The sequence below is a fragment of the Ipomoea nil genome, unplaced genomic scaffold (genome assembly GCF_001879475.1).
Source record: "Ipomoea nil cultivar Tokyo-kokei standard unplaced genomic scaffold, Asagao_1.1 scaffold1074, whole genome shotgun sequence".
In the NCBI taxonomy this organism is placed as follows: domain Eukaryota; kingdom Viridiplantae; phylum Streptophyta; class Magnoliopsida; order Solanales; family Convolvulaceae; genus Ipomoea; species Ipomoea nil.
The window spans coordinates 156,429-173,905 of record NW_017617502.1 but is presented as its reverse complement, the minus strand read 5'-3'; the positions used below and the strand labels follow the sequence as shown (position 1 = coordinate 173,905).

At 32.7% G+C, this 17,477-nt stretch overlaps 1 protein-coding gene across 1 annotated transcript in view; it reads left to right on the top strand.

Moving 5' to 3' along the window:
* The window catches only part of LOC109182884 (DNA mismatch repair protein MSH6), a 33,727-nt gene extending 17,683 nt beyond the window's left edge, over nt 1–16,044 (top strand). Inside the window, exon 22 of the mRNA XM_019333121.1 lies at nt 15,716–16,044. Within this exon, the coding sequence (XP_019188666.1) occupies nt 15,716–15,889 (174 nt within the window). The 3' untranslated portion in view covers nt 15,890–16,044. The remainder of the gene's footprint in view (nt 1–15,715) is intronic.
* Nucleotides 16,045–17,477: the final 1,433 nt, after the last annotated feature.

Genomic DNA, 17,477 nt, shown 5'->3' with positions numbered 1-17,477 from the left:
TTTTTTTTTTTGTTTTTGTTTTTGTTTTGTTTGTTTTGTTTTTTGTTTTTTGTTTTTTGTTTTTGTTTTTGTTTGTTTTAAATTTGTTAATTCTACCAGTAATTTTTTTTTAAATAGTTATATCAAATATTCAAATTTTAAAGTTAAACTAAAAGAATAAAAATAATTGTTATAGTTAAACTTTAAATTTCTATTAAAAGTTTAAACTTTAATAAAATAATAGATAAATTTTAAACAAATAATTGTTATCTAACCTCTAATCAAATACTCCGTAAGTGTTATTAAAACTTATACTTAAACTTTATTTATTTATTTATTTATTTTTTACGGTTTGGAACCGGAACCATCCTGTTCTTGATATTTTGGAATTGGAATCAGAACCGTCTGGACAATTTTGGTACATGTTCGATTCTCATAGTACACGATTCGGTTCGACTAGACGGTTTGAACTGAATTGTGGTCATCCCTACTAATGTAGTGAATAATTTAATTAATGGAAATTAAAATGAAATTCTTAGAAATAAGATCGATAGTTGCAATAGATTGAGAAAGTATAAATTTTTTTTTTTTTTTTTTTTTTTGAGAATGAAAAACTAATTCATTAAATCATGAATAAGAGTGTTCACAAGGAAAGATGGAGGAGAATCAAACCATTCCCCGCAACCTGACACAGAAAAGGCCTCCCTAGCAACATTATGGGCGGCACTATTCGCAGATCGTTTTACATAGTAGAATTCAACATCTACAATCTCAGAAGCTAAAACTTTAATGTCCTCAATTAAAAAACCAAAACTAGAATTAAAAGACAGTGAACGTAAAGCATTAAACACGGTTTGACAGTCTGTTTCCACATCAACATCTCCCATTCCAGTTGACTTTATCTAACTCAAAGCTTAGAGCCTCTGCCTCCTTAGCCATATAAACCCCCGGAAACCTCATGTTCTTGGCCGCTAGAAAAACTCCATTATCATCCCTCAGAATCCAGCCTATCCCCATTTCATTACTTTCTTGCCTCAGTGCCACATCTGTGTTCAACTTCAGTCTCCCATGCGCCGGTTTTGTCCATGACACAACATTCAAATGTTCTTGATCCCTTGGTGTTCCCTCATTTGCACTCCTCCAACAATCCAGGAACCCCATAGACCTACGCAGCACCACATTCATATCAAAAATCACACCCTTCCACACACTATCATTCCTGCTTCCCCACACACCCCAACAAGTCATTAGAAATTTAGGCAGAGAGTCAACATCCAACAAATTAATAGCCCAAAAAAACCAATCACTTATACTATTACCAGCAAAGCTACTGATTTGTGGCCATCCCAGCTTGTTCCATAGCCGTGCCACTTCAGCACAGTAGACAAACAGATGAAGGGCTGATTCCTGCACACAACTGCACATATGACAATACAAGTCGCATTCAACATTTCTTAATTGCAGAATATCTCGTGTAGGGAGATAAATAGAAGCCAACTGCCAACAAAAATTCTTCACCTTCGGGGGAATATGCAAGTTCTATATCTTATTCCATGGGTGGTCATCCACAGCCACCAAAGTGAGATGCTTGTAACAAGACTTAACTGTATAAGCACCCTTCTGATCCCATTGCCATATCCACTGATCTCGTGGCCTTCGAACACTAACAGGTATATTTAAAATCAAGTTAGCATCACAGACATTAAAAATATCATTAACACACTCAACATCCCACCCATTACCATGCATATTCATAAGAGAGGACACCGGGGCCGTTTGGACTGATGGATGCAAGTCTGTCTCCACATATGGATTGTCATCTACCGGGAGCCAAGGATCCAAGCCAATAGTAGTCTCACTCCCATCACCAATTGCCCTTTTACATCCCTCCTTCAAACAACTTCTAACCTCCATCATGCCCCTCCATACAAAAGAAGGATTACTCCCCTCCCTAGCTTCAAAGTATTCACAGCTTGGATAGTAACATGCCTTAAACACGCGAGCCAGTAGACTAGTGGGGTTAGTAACCAATCTCCAAGCCTGTTTGCCAAGTAAGGCCAAATTCATCTCATGCAGGCGCCGAAAACCCATTCCACCATTCGCCTTGGGCCTTGACAACCCTTCCCAGGAGCGCCACCTTATACCTCGTCCATCCCCAACTCTTCCTGTCCACCAATACTGATTCATAATGACCTCCATCTCCCGACACAGGCCAATGGGAAGCAAGAACACCGACATAGCATATGCCGGCATCGCCTGTAGCACATTCTTCAAAAGGACTTCCCTCCCAGCTCTAGACAGAAACTTCGCATTCCACGACCGTACCCTAGACAGTATCCGGTCCTTCAGAAAACCCAGGATGGCCTTCTTCCTCCTACCCACAAGCGAGGGTAACCCCAGATACTTACCACTAGTCAAACCCTCCTCCACTCCTATTATATCAACCACATCATTCCGGATATTCTGCGGCACATTAGCACTAAAACAAGCAGCAGATTTACCATAATTAATATACTGACCCGAAGCCTTAGCATAGGTATCCATAAAATACCTCATCTGCACACTTTCCTCAACAGTAGCACGGTGAAACAAGAAGGAATCATCCGCAAAAAGGAGATGAGAAATGGAGGGTGCCCCTCTTGCCACAGTAACCCCATGCAACAAGCCCGTAGACATTCTTCTCTCAATCATTTTTTTGAGAAATTAGTGGACCAAACCGCCTTCGGCAGTTTGCGGTGGATAGATCTCGAAAAAATACGCGATTTGAAAAAAAAATTGTCCAAATCAAACAACCGAGTCAAAAATTATGCCTTCTGAAACTTTTCCGACTTTTTTCAAAAAAAAAAAATAAAAAAAAAAATAAAATCGCCGAACCGCCGAACCGGCCGGTTAGGCGGTCTAGGCGGCCGGCCGCGTAGGAGGCCGCCGAGGCCATTCTTCGCGGCGGCCTCCTACCACCTAATCGGCGCCTAGGCCCGATTTTTGCAACCATGATAAATACTACCTTATATTCAAAGAAAAAAAAAAAACAAGATCGATAACCAAATTCACTTTTTACTAACGACCATGGAACTATTGTTGAAAAAGTGTAGGCTCGCATTTTAAATTGTAAATTATATGAGTATGGGAATTTGTAAAAATTACATAAAAGTTAAGAAAAATAGTAAAATAAACCATTAAATATTATTTGAGAAGTCAATTAGCCAAGGGTAATTTGCAAATAGGGCAACAACGATTGTTAACTTTGCACGTTGCACATACAGTATCCTAGTATTTAGATTCCTAGCAACTATTAATGCATTGAAATTCATATACCGACAAAATTTATTCATTTATTTTGATACGTCAATTCTAGGGAGAATGGTCAAATAGGCTATTAAACATTACTTAAATAGTTAATTAGACTCTTAAACTTTTTAAAGTAATAATTAAATTCATCAAAATTATATTTTAGTGCAATGAAATCCAAAAACAAGTTAGTGACCTGCTATCATTCGCTAGAGTTTTGACAACCTCCGACGATATTTCTAACGACAAAAACGACCAGCGATCGGCGAACCGGTGCCGGTCGCCATGGAAACCGAGAAAGAAGGCGACCACTGGGTCGCTTCTCAGTTCTCACCAGTCGCCTTCTCTGGAGAATAGCGACCACTGGTCGCCTTCTTTCTCGGTTTCCATGATGACTGGCGCTGGTTCGCCGGTCGTTTTTGTCGTCAGAAATATCATCTGAGGTTGTCAGAATTCTAGTGACCTGTACTAGCATGTCACTAACTGATATTTGAATTTTCATTGCATCAAAATACAATATTAATATGTTTAATTACTATTTTAAAAAATTTAGGAACCTAATTAACTTTTTAAGTAATTTTCGAGTGCTTATTTGATCATTTTTTCTAAAGTAAAGTATCAAAAGAAATGAATAAATTTTATCGGTACATTAATAGTTGCTAGGAATCTAAATCTAAATACTAGGACACTGTATCTGCAACATACAAAGTTAACAATCGTTGCCCTTTTTGCAAATTACCCTTGTTATTTGTCAAGTTGTCTTTTTCCTTCAGCCGATGCAATAATGTTGCTCCCTACCCGCTGAAAAAATATAAACATTTAAAAGAATTTTGTTTAATGTACTCCGTATTAATTTAAATTTTAAATATTTCATTTCAAATTTCTATTAAAGGACATTTTTGGTAAAAAATTAATAAATATTATTAAATTTATTAAATGTGACAATTTTATTGGAGATTGTAGTATAGTTAGAGAACAATAAACAATTTCTTTTTTCAAAGTAGAGTACTTTGAAATATTATTTATCAGAATAATTTTAAAATTTGTTTAGCAAAGTCATCTCTTTTTATCTCATCATGACTTCTTTTTTGTTCACCATTGGATTAAGTGTCTTATTGGTGATTGGATGATTTTTTAAGGAGGGAAGGGCCTTAGGACATCTCCGTTAAGGAGATTTTACATAGATTTTGCAGGTGTAGTGTACATGTGGAGGAGTGATAAGGAAGAGAGAGAAGAGTTTGGGGGTGTTGTAGGAGGTGAGAGATTTTACAGAGATGGTAGGTCCTACTAGAATAAAAGACAGCTGTCTCATGCAGCGTGAGTTGCACTGTGCCCAATTATTGCAGCGTGAGCTGCACGAAAATTGCAGTGTGTTTAAACACCTCGATTTTATTTTATTTTTACTTTTTTTACTTTTCAAATATTGATTTTCCTTTTTTTTTTTTTTTTTCACTCTCATTTCTTTTTCCTAATCACACCTGTAAAATCTCCTCAAAATCTTCACACTATTGAGAGTGAAGAGAGAGAGAGAGAGAGAGAGAGAGAGAGAGAGAGAGAGAGAGGGTGCAAGGTTCATCTGCAAGTTTGGAGTTTATGTCAGTAAAAAACGCCTAAGTTCGCATTTCAGCCACATTCTGCGCCCGTTGGCGCGTAATGCGTCTAACATTTTTTTTAAAATAAGATTTGTTTTATTTTTTTCTCTTCTCTCATATTTTCTCTTTCCTAATCACATTTACAAAAACTCCTCAAAAACCACAAAAAACCCCCACTATTATAGATGCTCTTATTTATAGTGTTTGTACATTTGTGAAACAAGTGGTTTCCATGTTCCGATCGTTTCTCCTTCTTTTTAGCTAATTTTTATAGCTTCTATTTGCAAAAGAAACATGATAGACTAGTTGGAGTAAGGTGTAGTTGTACATTTGTAAATAAAGAGTTTTGAATCTCGATCGCTGTGTCTTTTTTCTTTCTTCTTTTTAACTAGTTCCGACTTAACTTTAACTATGCAATCTTTTAAAATTTAAACCCCCCTCTAACTCAATTGTCTTTGGCCCTTGGCCCCATGGCTCCATCAGTATCAAATTTGTTCGATTTTATTTTTCACTATACATTCAAGAATCAAGAGCATTCATAGTTTTGATATTTAAAATTCTAAGTACATGTTTTTAGCATTTAAAATTTACAATAAACATTTTCGGCATTTAAAATACATAGGGAACTCATCAGTTGTTAAGCTAGTTAAGGATTATTTTGAGATGGGCATCATGACCCCAAGTCTTAATGATAAGATTACATTAAGTCCGTACCATATTCAGACTAATCCTTGTTTGCATCGAGCTTGTCCAATTAAGGGGCAAAGTGCGGACCAGATTGATTTTTTATACGAGAGGGGTTCAAACTTTTGACCTCTCTTAAGGGACAAGAGTGCACGGTCGCCATCCAAGTTAGTTACCAGTTTAGACCTATTAGCTTGTGTAATGTGGTCTATAAATTTATCGCGAAGACCATGACTAATAGGATTAAACCAATATTTCATGAAATCATTGGACTATAATATATTAGCTTTGTGCCGGGAAGGAAATTCATTGACAACATCCTCATTTATCAAGAAGCACTCCATATGCTAAGGCAAAAGAATGGGATCAACGGTATAAGATACATTGTCTTGCGACTTCATAATTGGTTTCAATGATACTTAGACTAAAAACATCATGGGATATGTGCAAATGGCTAGATTGGCTATCTTACGAAATGGTAACAAAATGGATTGGGTTACTCCGATCAGAGCAATTTGTCCAGAGATGCAAATTCACCCTAAGGCCATCTCCATTAGTGCATTTTGCATAGTTTTTGAGAGTAGCATAGATGAATAGATGATGTGGAGGAGAGAAGGAAAGGAGAGAGAAAATATGAGGATCTCCTACAAAGATAGATTTTTTGTGAGTCCAACAACACAGAAAAATAGGAGAAGCAGTTGCACAGTCACGCGTTTCGCGTACAATGGCGCCTAGTCGAGCGCGTCATTGGCTGTGCCTTTTCTTTTTCATTGTGTCAGACTTTTTTTTTTTTTCTTCTTCTCTCTCTTATTTGATACCTCAAAAATTACTCCCAAAAATCTCACTATTGAGGATGCCCTTGTAACTATCACTTTAGTATAGGGTGTTTGGTTGGAAGTAACGAATTAGGGGGAAATGAATTATAATTCGGTCGAGAAAGAATAAGGTGAGAATAAAGTAGGAATTCAAATTACAGTGTTTGGTATGCGGGTGGGAATAAAGTAGGAATTCAAATTACAGTGTTTGGTATGCAGTAATAAGGATGGAATTGAAAGGGAATAAGTGATACAATGACTGAAATACCCTTATGTACTAATAATAATAATAATAATAATAATAATAATAATAATAAATAAATAAATAAATAATAATAATAATAAGAGAAGATCAACGAATTGTAATTAGAGGGCAAGAAGGAAGAAGGAAGGAAGGTAATAAGACAGCTAATAAGACAAAAGAAGACAGAGGATAAAATGGTTGTTAAACTATCTTTTCTTCTCCCCTTCAATTCGCCGAATTGTAATTATTGAGGGAAGGGTTTGAATTAGAATTCAGCATTAGGAGGGAATTGCAATTCGATGGAATTGCAATTCCCTCAATCTAAACGGTGTAATTAGACCTTCTATAGAATTGTAATTCAATTACACCCAAATTACATCCAACCAAACACCCCCCAAGTGAAGGAAAGGAAAGGATAGGAGAGGAAATGAGGTAGGAGGAGTTATTGTGGACCATAAATAAAAAGTATATTATTTTTGTATATAAAATATATTATTTGAAAATACATTATTTGAGTATTGGAAGTACATTATTTTGTAATATTAAATAATGTATATTTAGTACACAAATAATGTACTTTTAGTATATTAAAAATATATTTTGTATTCAAAAAAAGTATATTATTTAAGTACTGAAAATACATTATTTTGTATAATGTATATTTTTCAATACACAAAAAAATATACTTTTAATATATTAAAAATGTATTTTTATGCTGTATACAACAGTTTATAGACCTATGTTACATACAATAATTTGTCAAGAGGTAGTTAGATAGGTAGATGAAAATATTAAATGCAAAATAAAGGTTTGGCTGAAAGGGCTTATCAAAAAAAAAAAAGGGACATGCATGCGGTTGTGATTTTATTAATGCCAGATCTGGAAAGAGAAAGGAAAGATTGAGAAAAAGAAAAATGGAAAATAAGTAGACCCTTTGTCTTAAAAAGACTTCTCTTGTTTGTTATGAACAAAAATTATTAAAAAGTCAATTAAAAAAAAAGGTTTTTATTGTTTCTCCAGCTAAAAAAAACATAAACGCCCTGTTTGGTAAAAAATTGGTCTATATGTCAATTTTGACTTATTTAACTACTATTAATTGTTTGATTTAGTTAAAATATCAATACAAGTGTTTGGTTAATTATCTTTTTGCAACTCCAAAATGCTAAAATTCAAAAAGCTACTCCAAGCAACTTTTTCAATTAACTTTTTGAGAAAAAAATTATACCAAACAGCTATCAGCTAATAGCTAATTTACCAAACATTTTTCTACCACCAGCTAATGTTATCAACTAGTTATACCTTCTAATTAACACAATCAGCTACCCGCATGGGTAGCTCAATTGGTCATAGAGGTGAAACTTTGGAAGAATGGCCAGGGGTCAAATCTTACCAGCGACAGTGTGGGAGCAACCTCTCAAAGTGAGGGGGGTTCTTTGTGCATGTTCAGTGTTCAGTTGAGTCACCATGATTTACATCCTCCCAAATGCTCTGTCGGGCCGGGGTGTGGGGGCCCTTAAGGGTTGGGATGGGATTCAACCTTTGGAAGAACTATAAGCCAACACCATTTACCAAACTGGGCCAAAAGACAATTTAGGAACGTTTAAACTCTGAACCAATCTATACAGTTATGTGTACAATGAGTTCAAACTAAATCCAAGGTACTAATGTTGTGGTCAAGAATGAAACATTTTAATTACTTTAATTTGTTGTTGGAAGAAAGTAGTGGACTTGTACGAGAATAATTGATTAACGTGGAGGATGGATGCCCTGTCGGGATATCCTCGACGGGAACGAAGCCACGACTATTACTCACATCTCATTCCGTGACAATGGTGGTGGCATTATGGACAATCACCCAACCACACAATACTCATCGTTCTCTCTCCATGAATCGCCTTCACACTTTTGTTTGATATATTTAGTGAGTGATGTTTAAGTCATCTTTTCAATTTACTCCATCGTTTTCATTTTATATATCTTCTTCTCCCAAATACTGTTCACTAAACCATTAAGCTAAGTTCGTGCGGGTTCATTTTATATATCTTCCCTTACTATTAATTCGTCAAATAAACTATTTATTCTTTATTTATTTTCTTTAGTATTTTTTACTTATTTGTAATTTTATTTTTATTTTTTATTTTTTATTTTTTATTTTTTGCGTTTAATAGGATTTTAGTGTAATTTTTAAATATATAAATTTTGTATACTAATACTAAACTTAATATTATGAAATAAAAATAATTTCAGTCAAGCCTCGTTAACCAAATCAGACACAAAAAGGGACGGGGGAATATATATTTTAGGTGAGGATCAAGGGCATACCCACAGTGAGGACAATGGAGGCAGCTACCCTCTCTCCCCAACCCCATATATTGACCATTCAATTATTTGATAAAATGAATGGTTCATATTATTTTAATTTTAGTATTTTATTATTTTCCTACTTTGCCCTCTATTATATCTTTTACTTTTCCTAAATACTGCACTCCATCAATGTAAACTTTAGTAATTGAATATTCCTTTAACTATTTATTATTTTTAACTTACTCATTGATTTTAATAAGGAATATCTTAGGTTCAAACCACATCTCAATCAAAGTTGGCATAATTGTTGAATATATACTATGAATATGTTAGAGTGTATTAAAAATACAATATAAAATTTAACACAAACTTTTGTTAATTAATTAGCCAGACTATATATACATAGCATTCAAAGTTGAGCATCAAAGATTACAAATAAGGAACCTTTAAAATCATTTTCTTGCATTTTTCTTTTAAAACAAATCTATGTTAAGTTTCTTTTTTCTTTTAATTAATCTTCTTTTGATTATTTAAAACAAGACTCAATATTTTAATTATGTTTTTTGATTATTGAGAATAATTTAGGTCATTATGATAATTAATAATTTTTGTCTGTATTTATATAATGGTACAAATATTGTACTATTATTTTTTTTTATCGGACATAATTGTTGTTAGTGGGTTGGGTCGGGGGTATTTTTTAGAGTAACAAAACATATATATAATGGTATAATAATAAATGGTATATTATATTTAAATGTTGGGAATTCGAGTTCAAGCAATAGTGTTTGATCACGACATTGGAATGTTTGCTATCACCCTACATACCAACTCTTGCTATACTATTCCAAATCCTATTTTCAAATCTGCGCGACCTAACTACAAAGTTGTTTATCAAAATACAACTACACCTAGACTTTAAACGGTAGGACCATTGTCCAAACAATTGATAATAATGACACAACACCAGCTCCAATTGGACAAGTTTACATATCATTCTCAGAATTTTATCAATGCATGAAAGCTTATAAATAAATGTAATATTTGTGTGTACTTGTTTAGCGTATCTAAGGCGATCTGTCGGAGAGGGAAGAAGAAAAATTAATGAAGTTTCTTAATTTCCCTTAACAATATGTTTAATGTGACTTTTTCTATTAAATATGATCTACCCTCCACAAGTAATTCAAACTTTCGAGTAAGAGCTACGTGTTTCTATCGTCATCCAAAAAAAAGATCACTTTAAAGATAATTAACGAAAAAAATTAATAAAATAATAATTTAGCGATCAAGCCCCTACAATACGAGTATAATTAAAAGATTAAAATCTCTATTTTTCTCAATAATATTATCTGTTTGCCATTCTTTACATTGAAAACAATTTCTCACTTTAATTTCTTATTATATATATTTGAAAATAATTTACCCACTGCACGCAACGTATGCACTTCTATGACTCTTTATTATATTGATTAATAATAATATTAAGTAATCAAATTGATGTTAATTAAGTAATACGGATCGAGTAGTTTTTGTAGACAAGATAAATTATATAACGGATAAATTGTCAATTAAGATATACTATTTCAAATGCTATTATTAAACTTGTGCGACCTAATTATAAAGTTGTTGATTAAAAATACAGCTATACCTAAACTTTAAACGGTAAGACCGTTCTCCAAACAATATAATTGATAACTGGTGACACTCCACCAGTTCCAATTGAACAAGTTTACACATCATTCTTAGAAATTTGTCAATGCATGAAAATTTATAAAGAAATGTAATCTTTGTGTGTTTAGCGTATATGAGGCGATTTGTCAGGGAGAGAGAGAGGAAGAAAAATTAATGAAGTTTCTTAATTTCTCTTAAAAATATTTTAATGTGATTTTTTCTATTAAATATAATCTACTTTTCACAAATAATTCAAACTTTCGAGTAAGAACTACGTGTTTCTTTCATCACAAAAAAAAAAAATAAAAATGATCTCTTTAAAAATAATTAGCGAAAAAAATAGAATAATAATTTAGTAATCAAGTCCCTACAATACGAGTATAGTTAAAAGATTAAAATCTCTATTTTCCTCAATAATATTATATTTTTGCCTAGAAAATCCTTTACATTGAAAACAATTTCTCACTTTAATTTCTTATTATATATATTTGAAAACAATTTACCCACGCAACGTTTAGTATGTACTTCTATGGCTCTTTATTATATTGATTAATCATAATATTAAGTAATCAAATTGATGTCAATTAAGTAATACATATCGAGTAGTTTTTGTAGACAAGATAAATTGTGTAACCGATAAATTGTCAATTAAGCTATACTATTTCAAATGTTATTGTTAAACTTCCGCAACCTAACTACAAAGTTGTTGATCAGAAATATAACTACACCTAAATTTTAAACGGTAGGAGTGTAAAGGACCATTGTCCAAAAAATTGAACAAGTTTACACATTATTCCCAGAGTTTTATCACTACATGAAAATTTATATAGAAATGTAATCTTTGTGTATTTTTTACGTATATGAGGCGATCTGTCAGAAAGAGAGAGAGAGAAAGAAAAATTAATGAAGTTTCTTAATTTTCCTTAATGTTTAATAATGTGACTTTTTCTATTAAATATGATCTACTCTCCACAAGTAATTCAAACTTTCGAGTCAGAGTTACGTGTTTCTCTCCATCACCCAAAAAATGGTCACTTTAAAGATAATTAAAGAAAAAAATTAATTAATGTCAAGCACCTTATGCTCAGATGACATGTAGTGACTCTCCGGAGGTCATGAAATCGAGCCTCAGTGGAGGTGATGTTGACTTTTTGTGCTTTAATAGATTGAGAAAATATGTATGAATAGATACTACAATGTAGTAGAGTCAATAGCATTCAAAAAATAAAAAGATTCGTAGAATAATAATTTAGCGGTCAAGTCCCTACAATGCGAGTATAATTTAAAGATAAAATCTCTATTTTTCTCAATAATATTATCCGTTTGCCTAGAAAATCCTTTACATTGAAAAAAATTTCTCACTTTAATTTCTTATTTTATATATTTGAAAACAATTTACCCACGCAATGTATGCACTTCTATGACTCTTTATTATATCGAAAAGTGTTAAATAGGTCATTGAACTTTTACACATTGTGCAATTGAACTATCAAACAAAAAAATGTGCAATTGAACCATTAAAAATTTAAAAATTATTTAAATAACATTTTTTACAGGTTATTCCCAAGTTTCTCTTAAATATGATGTCATAATGTCAAATTATATATAAACTATTATTTTAGTTATTATTTTTAAAATTTAAAAGAAAAAAAAACAATTTATTTAAAAAAAAATTCAGAAGAAGGTGGAGGCCCCCACACAAAAACATTTATGGGTCCGCCCTGGTGACGAGAGAAACCCGTAATCACTACTCAAAAGTGTGCACTAAGTAAAAACTGTCTCGTGATTTTAGCCGACAAATGATCACAAGGAGATAAACCAAACTAGGTTACTCATAGTTGATTATTAGCACAAATTAAGAAGGCCAATAAATTGTTTCTGTTGAGAGTCGAACTTATAAACTTGTGATTACCAAAACCAATAATCACTCTTTTAAATTTATGTTTTTTTGTTTTGTTTTTTGTTTTGTTTTTTTTTTGGTTGATGTAACACTAAACCAATTTTTTTTTAAAAACATATTTAATCATTAAGTCAACTTTTAAAAGTTACAATGAAATCAATCCATTACCAACTAATAAACATAAACAAATTCCTATTAGTGAAGTTAGATATGTTTTCATAAAATTAGTTGGGTTAAGCCAAATTCAAACAAAAGTCATCATGTAGGTGGACAAGGGACGTGTGAGCTAGGGGTGTAAATGAGCCGAGCCGCTCGCGAGTCGCTCATGAGCGGTTCGGTCAACGCTCGGCTCGAACTCAGTCAAAATCGAGTTCGGTTCGAGCTCGAGCAGCTCGTGAATTAAACGAGCACGAGCCAAGCTTAGGTATTATAGGCTCGCGGCTCGATGAGCCGCTCGCGAGCCTTATAATATATTATATATTATATAATATATAATATAATTATATTATATTTAGTATATAAAAATAATAATTAGGGGAGGGAAATTAAAATACTTTAATAATTATGTATGGATAAAAGTCATAAAACAAATTAGTTTAAATTTTAAATCAAACAAGTCAAATTCGAGATCAAAATTGAGCTTAAATTCAAACCTAAACTCGATATGGAATTCGAGCCTGAACTCGAGCTCGAGTTCAGGCTCGAATTCAAGTTCGAACTCGAGCTCGAGCAGCTCGACAATTGCCGAGCTCGAGCTCGAGCATCAGTTCACGAGCTCGAACGAGCTCGAGCAGTGCTATCATTAACGAGCACGAGCATGAGCCTACCCAGGTTCGGGCTCGGCTCGGCTCGTTTACACCCCTAGTGTGAGCCGCAAATTATATCATCGACCAGCGTATTGTAACACTAGTTTAAAATAACTTGACTTTATATTTTTATTTTTTCTATTTGATTAACATCCATATTTGTAGTAGATACATAATCAATTCGTTAACTATAAATACACAAACATACATTTATAAGTATAAAATCTTTTAACTATTAATTATAATATTGTTCTAAATTCATAATATATATGTGAAGGATAGGTAAAGAAACTTAAAGTAAACATAATTTGTATAGTTTTAAAAGATATTTCGTTGATTTTATAAATTTGTAGTTAACATATTATATATGTATGTGTAGTTAATAGCAGTAATGTAAAAATCTTACTTAGGTACCAATTAATCGGCGTCGGCCGACGACCACATAGCGTATCACTATAATCGTTGGTCTAGGTAGCCTGTCGGTTAGTCGTTCGACTAGACCGATCAGTCGATAGATTAACTATTGTTCCCTCTATTTTTTTAAATAGATTATTTCATTCAAAACGATATCGTTTTGATCGAAATAATGCTAAATTGTTCGAACTCTAAATGTTTGTTATGTTAATATTTAATATTTTAGTATTAAATAGTTTAAAATTATCAAGTCTTAAAAAATTTAAAAATTTTAAACATATTTTTAAAAAATAACAAATACACAAGCGCCTAGACCCCGATTAATCGCCTCATAGGGTGGGCGCCCCAAGACTGCCTTACGATTTTTTCAACCGTGGTTAATAGATTATGTTTCTAACATTGTTAGAAGTTTATAAAATGTGAATTGTAGATAAGTAAATTTAAAGCTAAAGGTTCATAAATTGAGTGTTTGACATGTAGTTATGATTATGGTATATTTTTACAAAATATTTGGTTGAAAATTATTATTATTATTTTTTTATAAACTTAATATAAAGTATTAATTTTGTAAACATATACTCCATATTTAATAAATTATGTTCTTCCAATTAAAATATTATTTACCGGCAATTAATAAATTATGTGCTTACAATTTTTTTTTTAGTATAAGGAAGGGGATACCCTACATATACACATTACTTGACTTAAGTAAGGTTCAAACCTTTCACCTCCTACTTAGAAGAACAACCCAATACCAGTGAACTACAAGCCACTTAGTTATAAATGTTGTTTCTGATTATATAAAAAAGACGTCATTCAATACATCATTTTTATAAATTACGAAACACCGATCATTTTAAATTATGGTTATTAAACGATTGCGTGTGAGATTAGAAACCAAATTTTCTTTCCTTGCCAACTGTTTTAGCCAATGATATCGACTTCAACTAGGCAACATAACATGCTCGTTAATGAGTCCAATCTAGAGTATTCATGCATTCATATAAATATGGAACAGTACCTTTCCAAATTACTCCTACTAATTAATACAAGTTAATATCAATTTGAACTGTCCTTATCAAATTCCTCAAAACATTCAAAGCTCAAATCACACTCCCCTAATTATTAGTCATAGTATCACCGAGAATATTCATACAAATTATTATTATTATTATTATTAGATACTATGCCATTTTCTTAAGCGACAAGCAAAGATAAACTATAGTCATAACCGACCTGAAAAAGTGCATTAAGTATAATATCCACAAACTTTTGGAAAGTAAGTATAATATCCACAAACTACTATATGTTGTGATGATTAAATAATCATTGTTGTGCACATTAACATTTGACACTATATGTTGAGTTATCATAATTTACATCCTCCAATTGTTCAGTCGGACCAGGGTGTGAGTCCTTAGTTAAATAATTGTTCAGTAGCTAGGTCAGTATATAGTCTACCACTCCATTCCAATCATTATACCGTGACCCCTGGTACTAAATGACGTAGTTTTAAATTTTAATTTTGACGGCGGCTGCTTGTTGTTCAATTCACATTACATGTTTTTTTATTTATATTTATTTATTTTTTAATTTTTTAACTGTAAAGCATGCGTATGTGTCTTGTGTTTTGCATTTCTGTGTCTCATGTTATGCAATTTCGTATCTTAAGCATATGGATTCTGTACCTAAAATAGATGCAGTTGTGTAACACAACATATTATGTGTCTTATTTTACGAATTTATGTCTTGTATTATGAAATTATGTACTCCGTACTATATAGGACATATATTATCTATATAAATCAGATTTGAGAATAAATAAATATATACATGTGTATGTGTCTTGTGTTGTAAGTTTTTGTTTCTCGTCTTATGAAATTCTGTACCATAAGAGTATTGATTCTATACCTAAAATAAATCAAAATTTGTGTTGAAACATGAAAAACAGAAAACTACAAAATCTGTTAAAAGCTTAAATATAAAAATCTGCTGCAAAGTCTCGGGAATTTGAAGGGGTATATGGCAACAACAAAGGATCGAGAGGAAATTCGAGTAAGAATTGGGATGAAAAGGCGATAGAAGTCATCCGGAGCTTGATGCATCTTGCTGATTACAATGAACGCCACGGGGGTAAGGCTATTGAATTATTGAGTGATTTACAATATAGAGCAAAGGTGCTCTTAGAATAAACTGAAAAGAAGGCAGTGTACAGTATTTTGCGTGCTCCATTGTATATTTTTGAAATTCCAATGTCCGTCCATTGTTTTAGGTGGAATACTGGAATCGGTTGAGAATTGCAATGGATACCTTTGCTCAAATCCTCTACCTGATTGGGTCTGTTTTTATCACTAACCTCTAAATAAACATCAACCCACAAGGTCAGGCTAACTACTTAATATCAGTCACCGATTAATTGGTGCTTAGGTACTAGGTGTTGGTCGATCGTCTAGCATATCACTAGAATCGGTGGTCTAGGCAGCTGGCCGGTTAGGCGGCCGACTAGGTCGCCTAGTCAGTCGATTAGCTATTGTTCCTTTCTTTTTTAAAAGAAGAGTTAGGGTGTGTTTGGTTGGTGGGTTTTGCCCATAGGAATGTGTATGAAAGTGATTGTTGTCGTTTGGTTAATAGGTTTTTAGAACACTACTATGGGTTTCGAATACCTCATCAATTGAAAAACCCATACACAAATAAAATAAGGGTTTCATTCCCTTATTCATTCTCAAGCACTACTATTAGTAACTATTCCCATTCCACCCTACTACCAAACATGTTAAATACTTCCACCAAAACCCATTACCATTACCAAGTATTTGATACCCATTCCGATTCCGATTCCTATTCCTATGTGCAAACCAAACACACCCTTATTTCATTCAAAATGATACCTCTAAATTGTTTTAGATGTTTTTTAGGTTAATATATAATATTTCAGTATTAACCATTAAAGTATTAAATAGTTTATAATTATCAAGTATTAATAAAAAAATTAAAAGATTTTAAACAAATTTTAAAAAATAAAAAATACACTGGCGCCTAGCAATTTTTCAATCAAACCGTAATTTAAATCATTTTTTAGGCTCATTATATTCTTACATTCAACTATTCAAGCATATCAAACCGTAATTTAAATCATTTTTTAGGCTCATTATATTCTTACATTCAACTATTCAAGCATGGGAAAGTGATGACTAATGCTGAAAGGTTCAGACGGGGACTAACTGCAAATGATACTTGTAGTTCATGCCGAGAGGGAAATGGGCGGCTTTATGTTTTTGCTTGGGTAGCCCCCATCCCCTAGTTTCTAAAATAAAAAATAAAAAATAAAAAATTCTTACATAAGAACGTCTCAGATCATAGAATGTATGTAATTTATCTATTATTATTATGAAAAAGGAAAAAGTGTTAAATCAGTCCCCCTAAATCAATCGGATAGTGCAATTGATCCTCTTAAGTAAAAAAAAAAAGAAGTTCTTATTAACTCCCTTAAATCAGTAAAAAAACGCCAATTAAGTCCAACGCTTACCATCCCAGCCGGTAAATGCTTACTTGTCACCCACATGGACTAAATCTGCACATGTATATATTATAATCATGAATTATTATTAACCATATTCCCAAATTTCTCCACGGAAATCCTATCTCAATTTGCTTGACTTCGATCTCTCTTCTCTTCATTCTCTGAACTCACGACACATAATAAGGTCTTAGATTTTCAGTCCCATGAATGTCTTCCTCAACTTGTTGTGTTCCAAACTTCTTAACTGCCCTTACCTCATC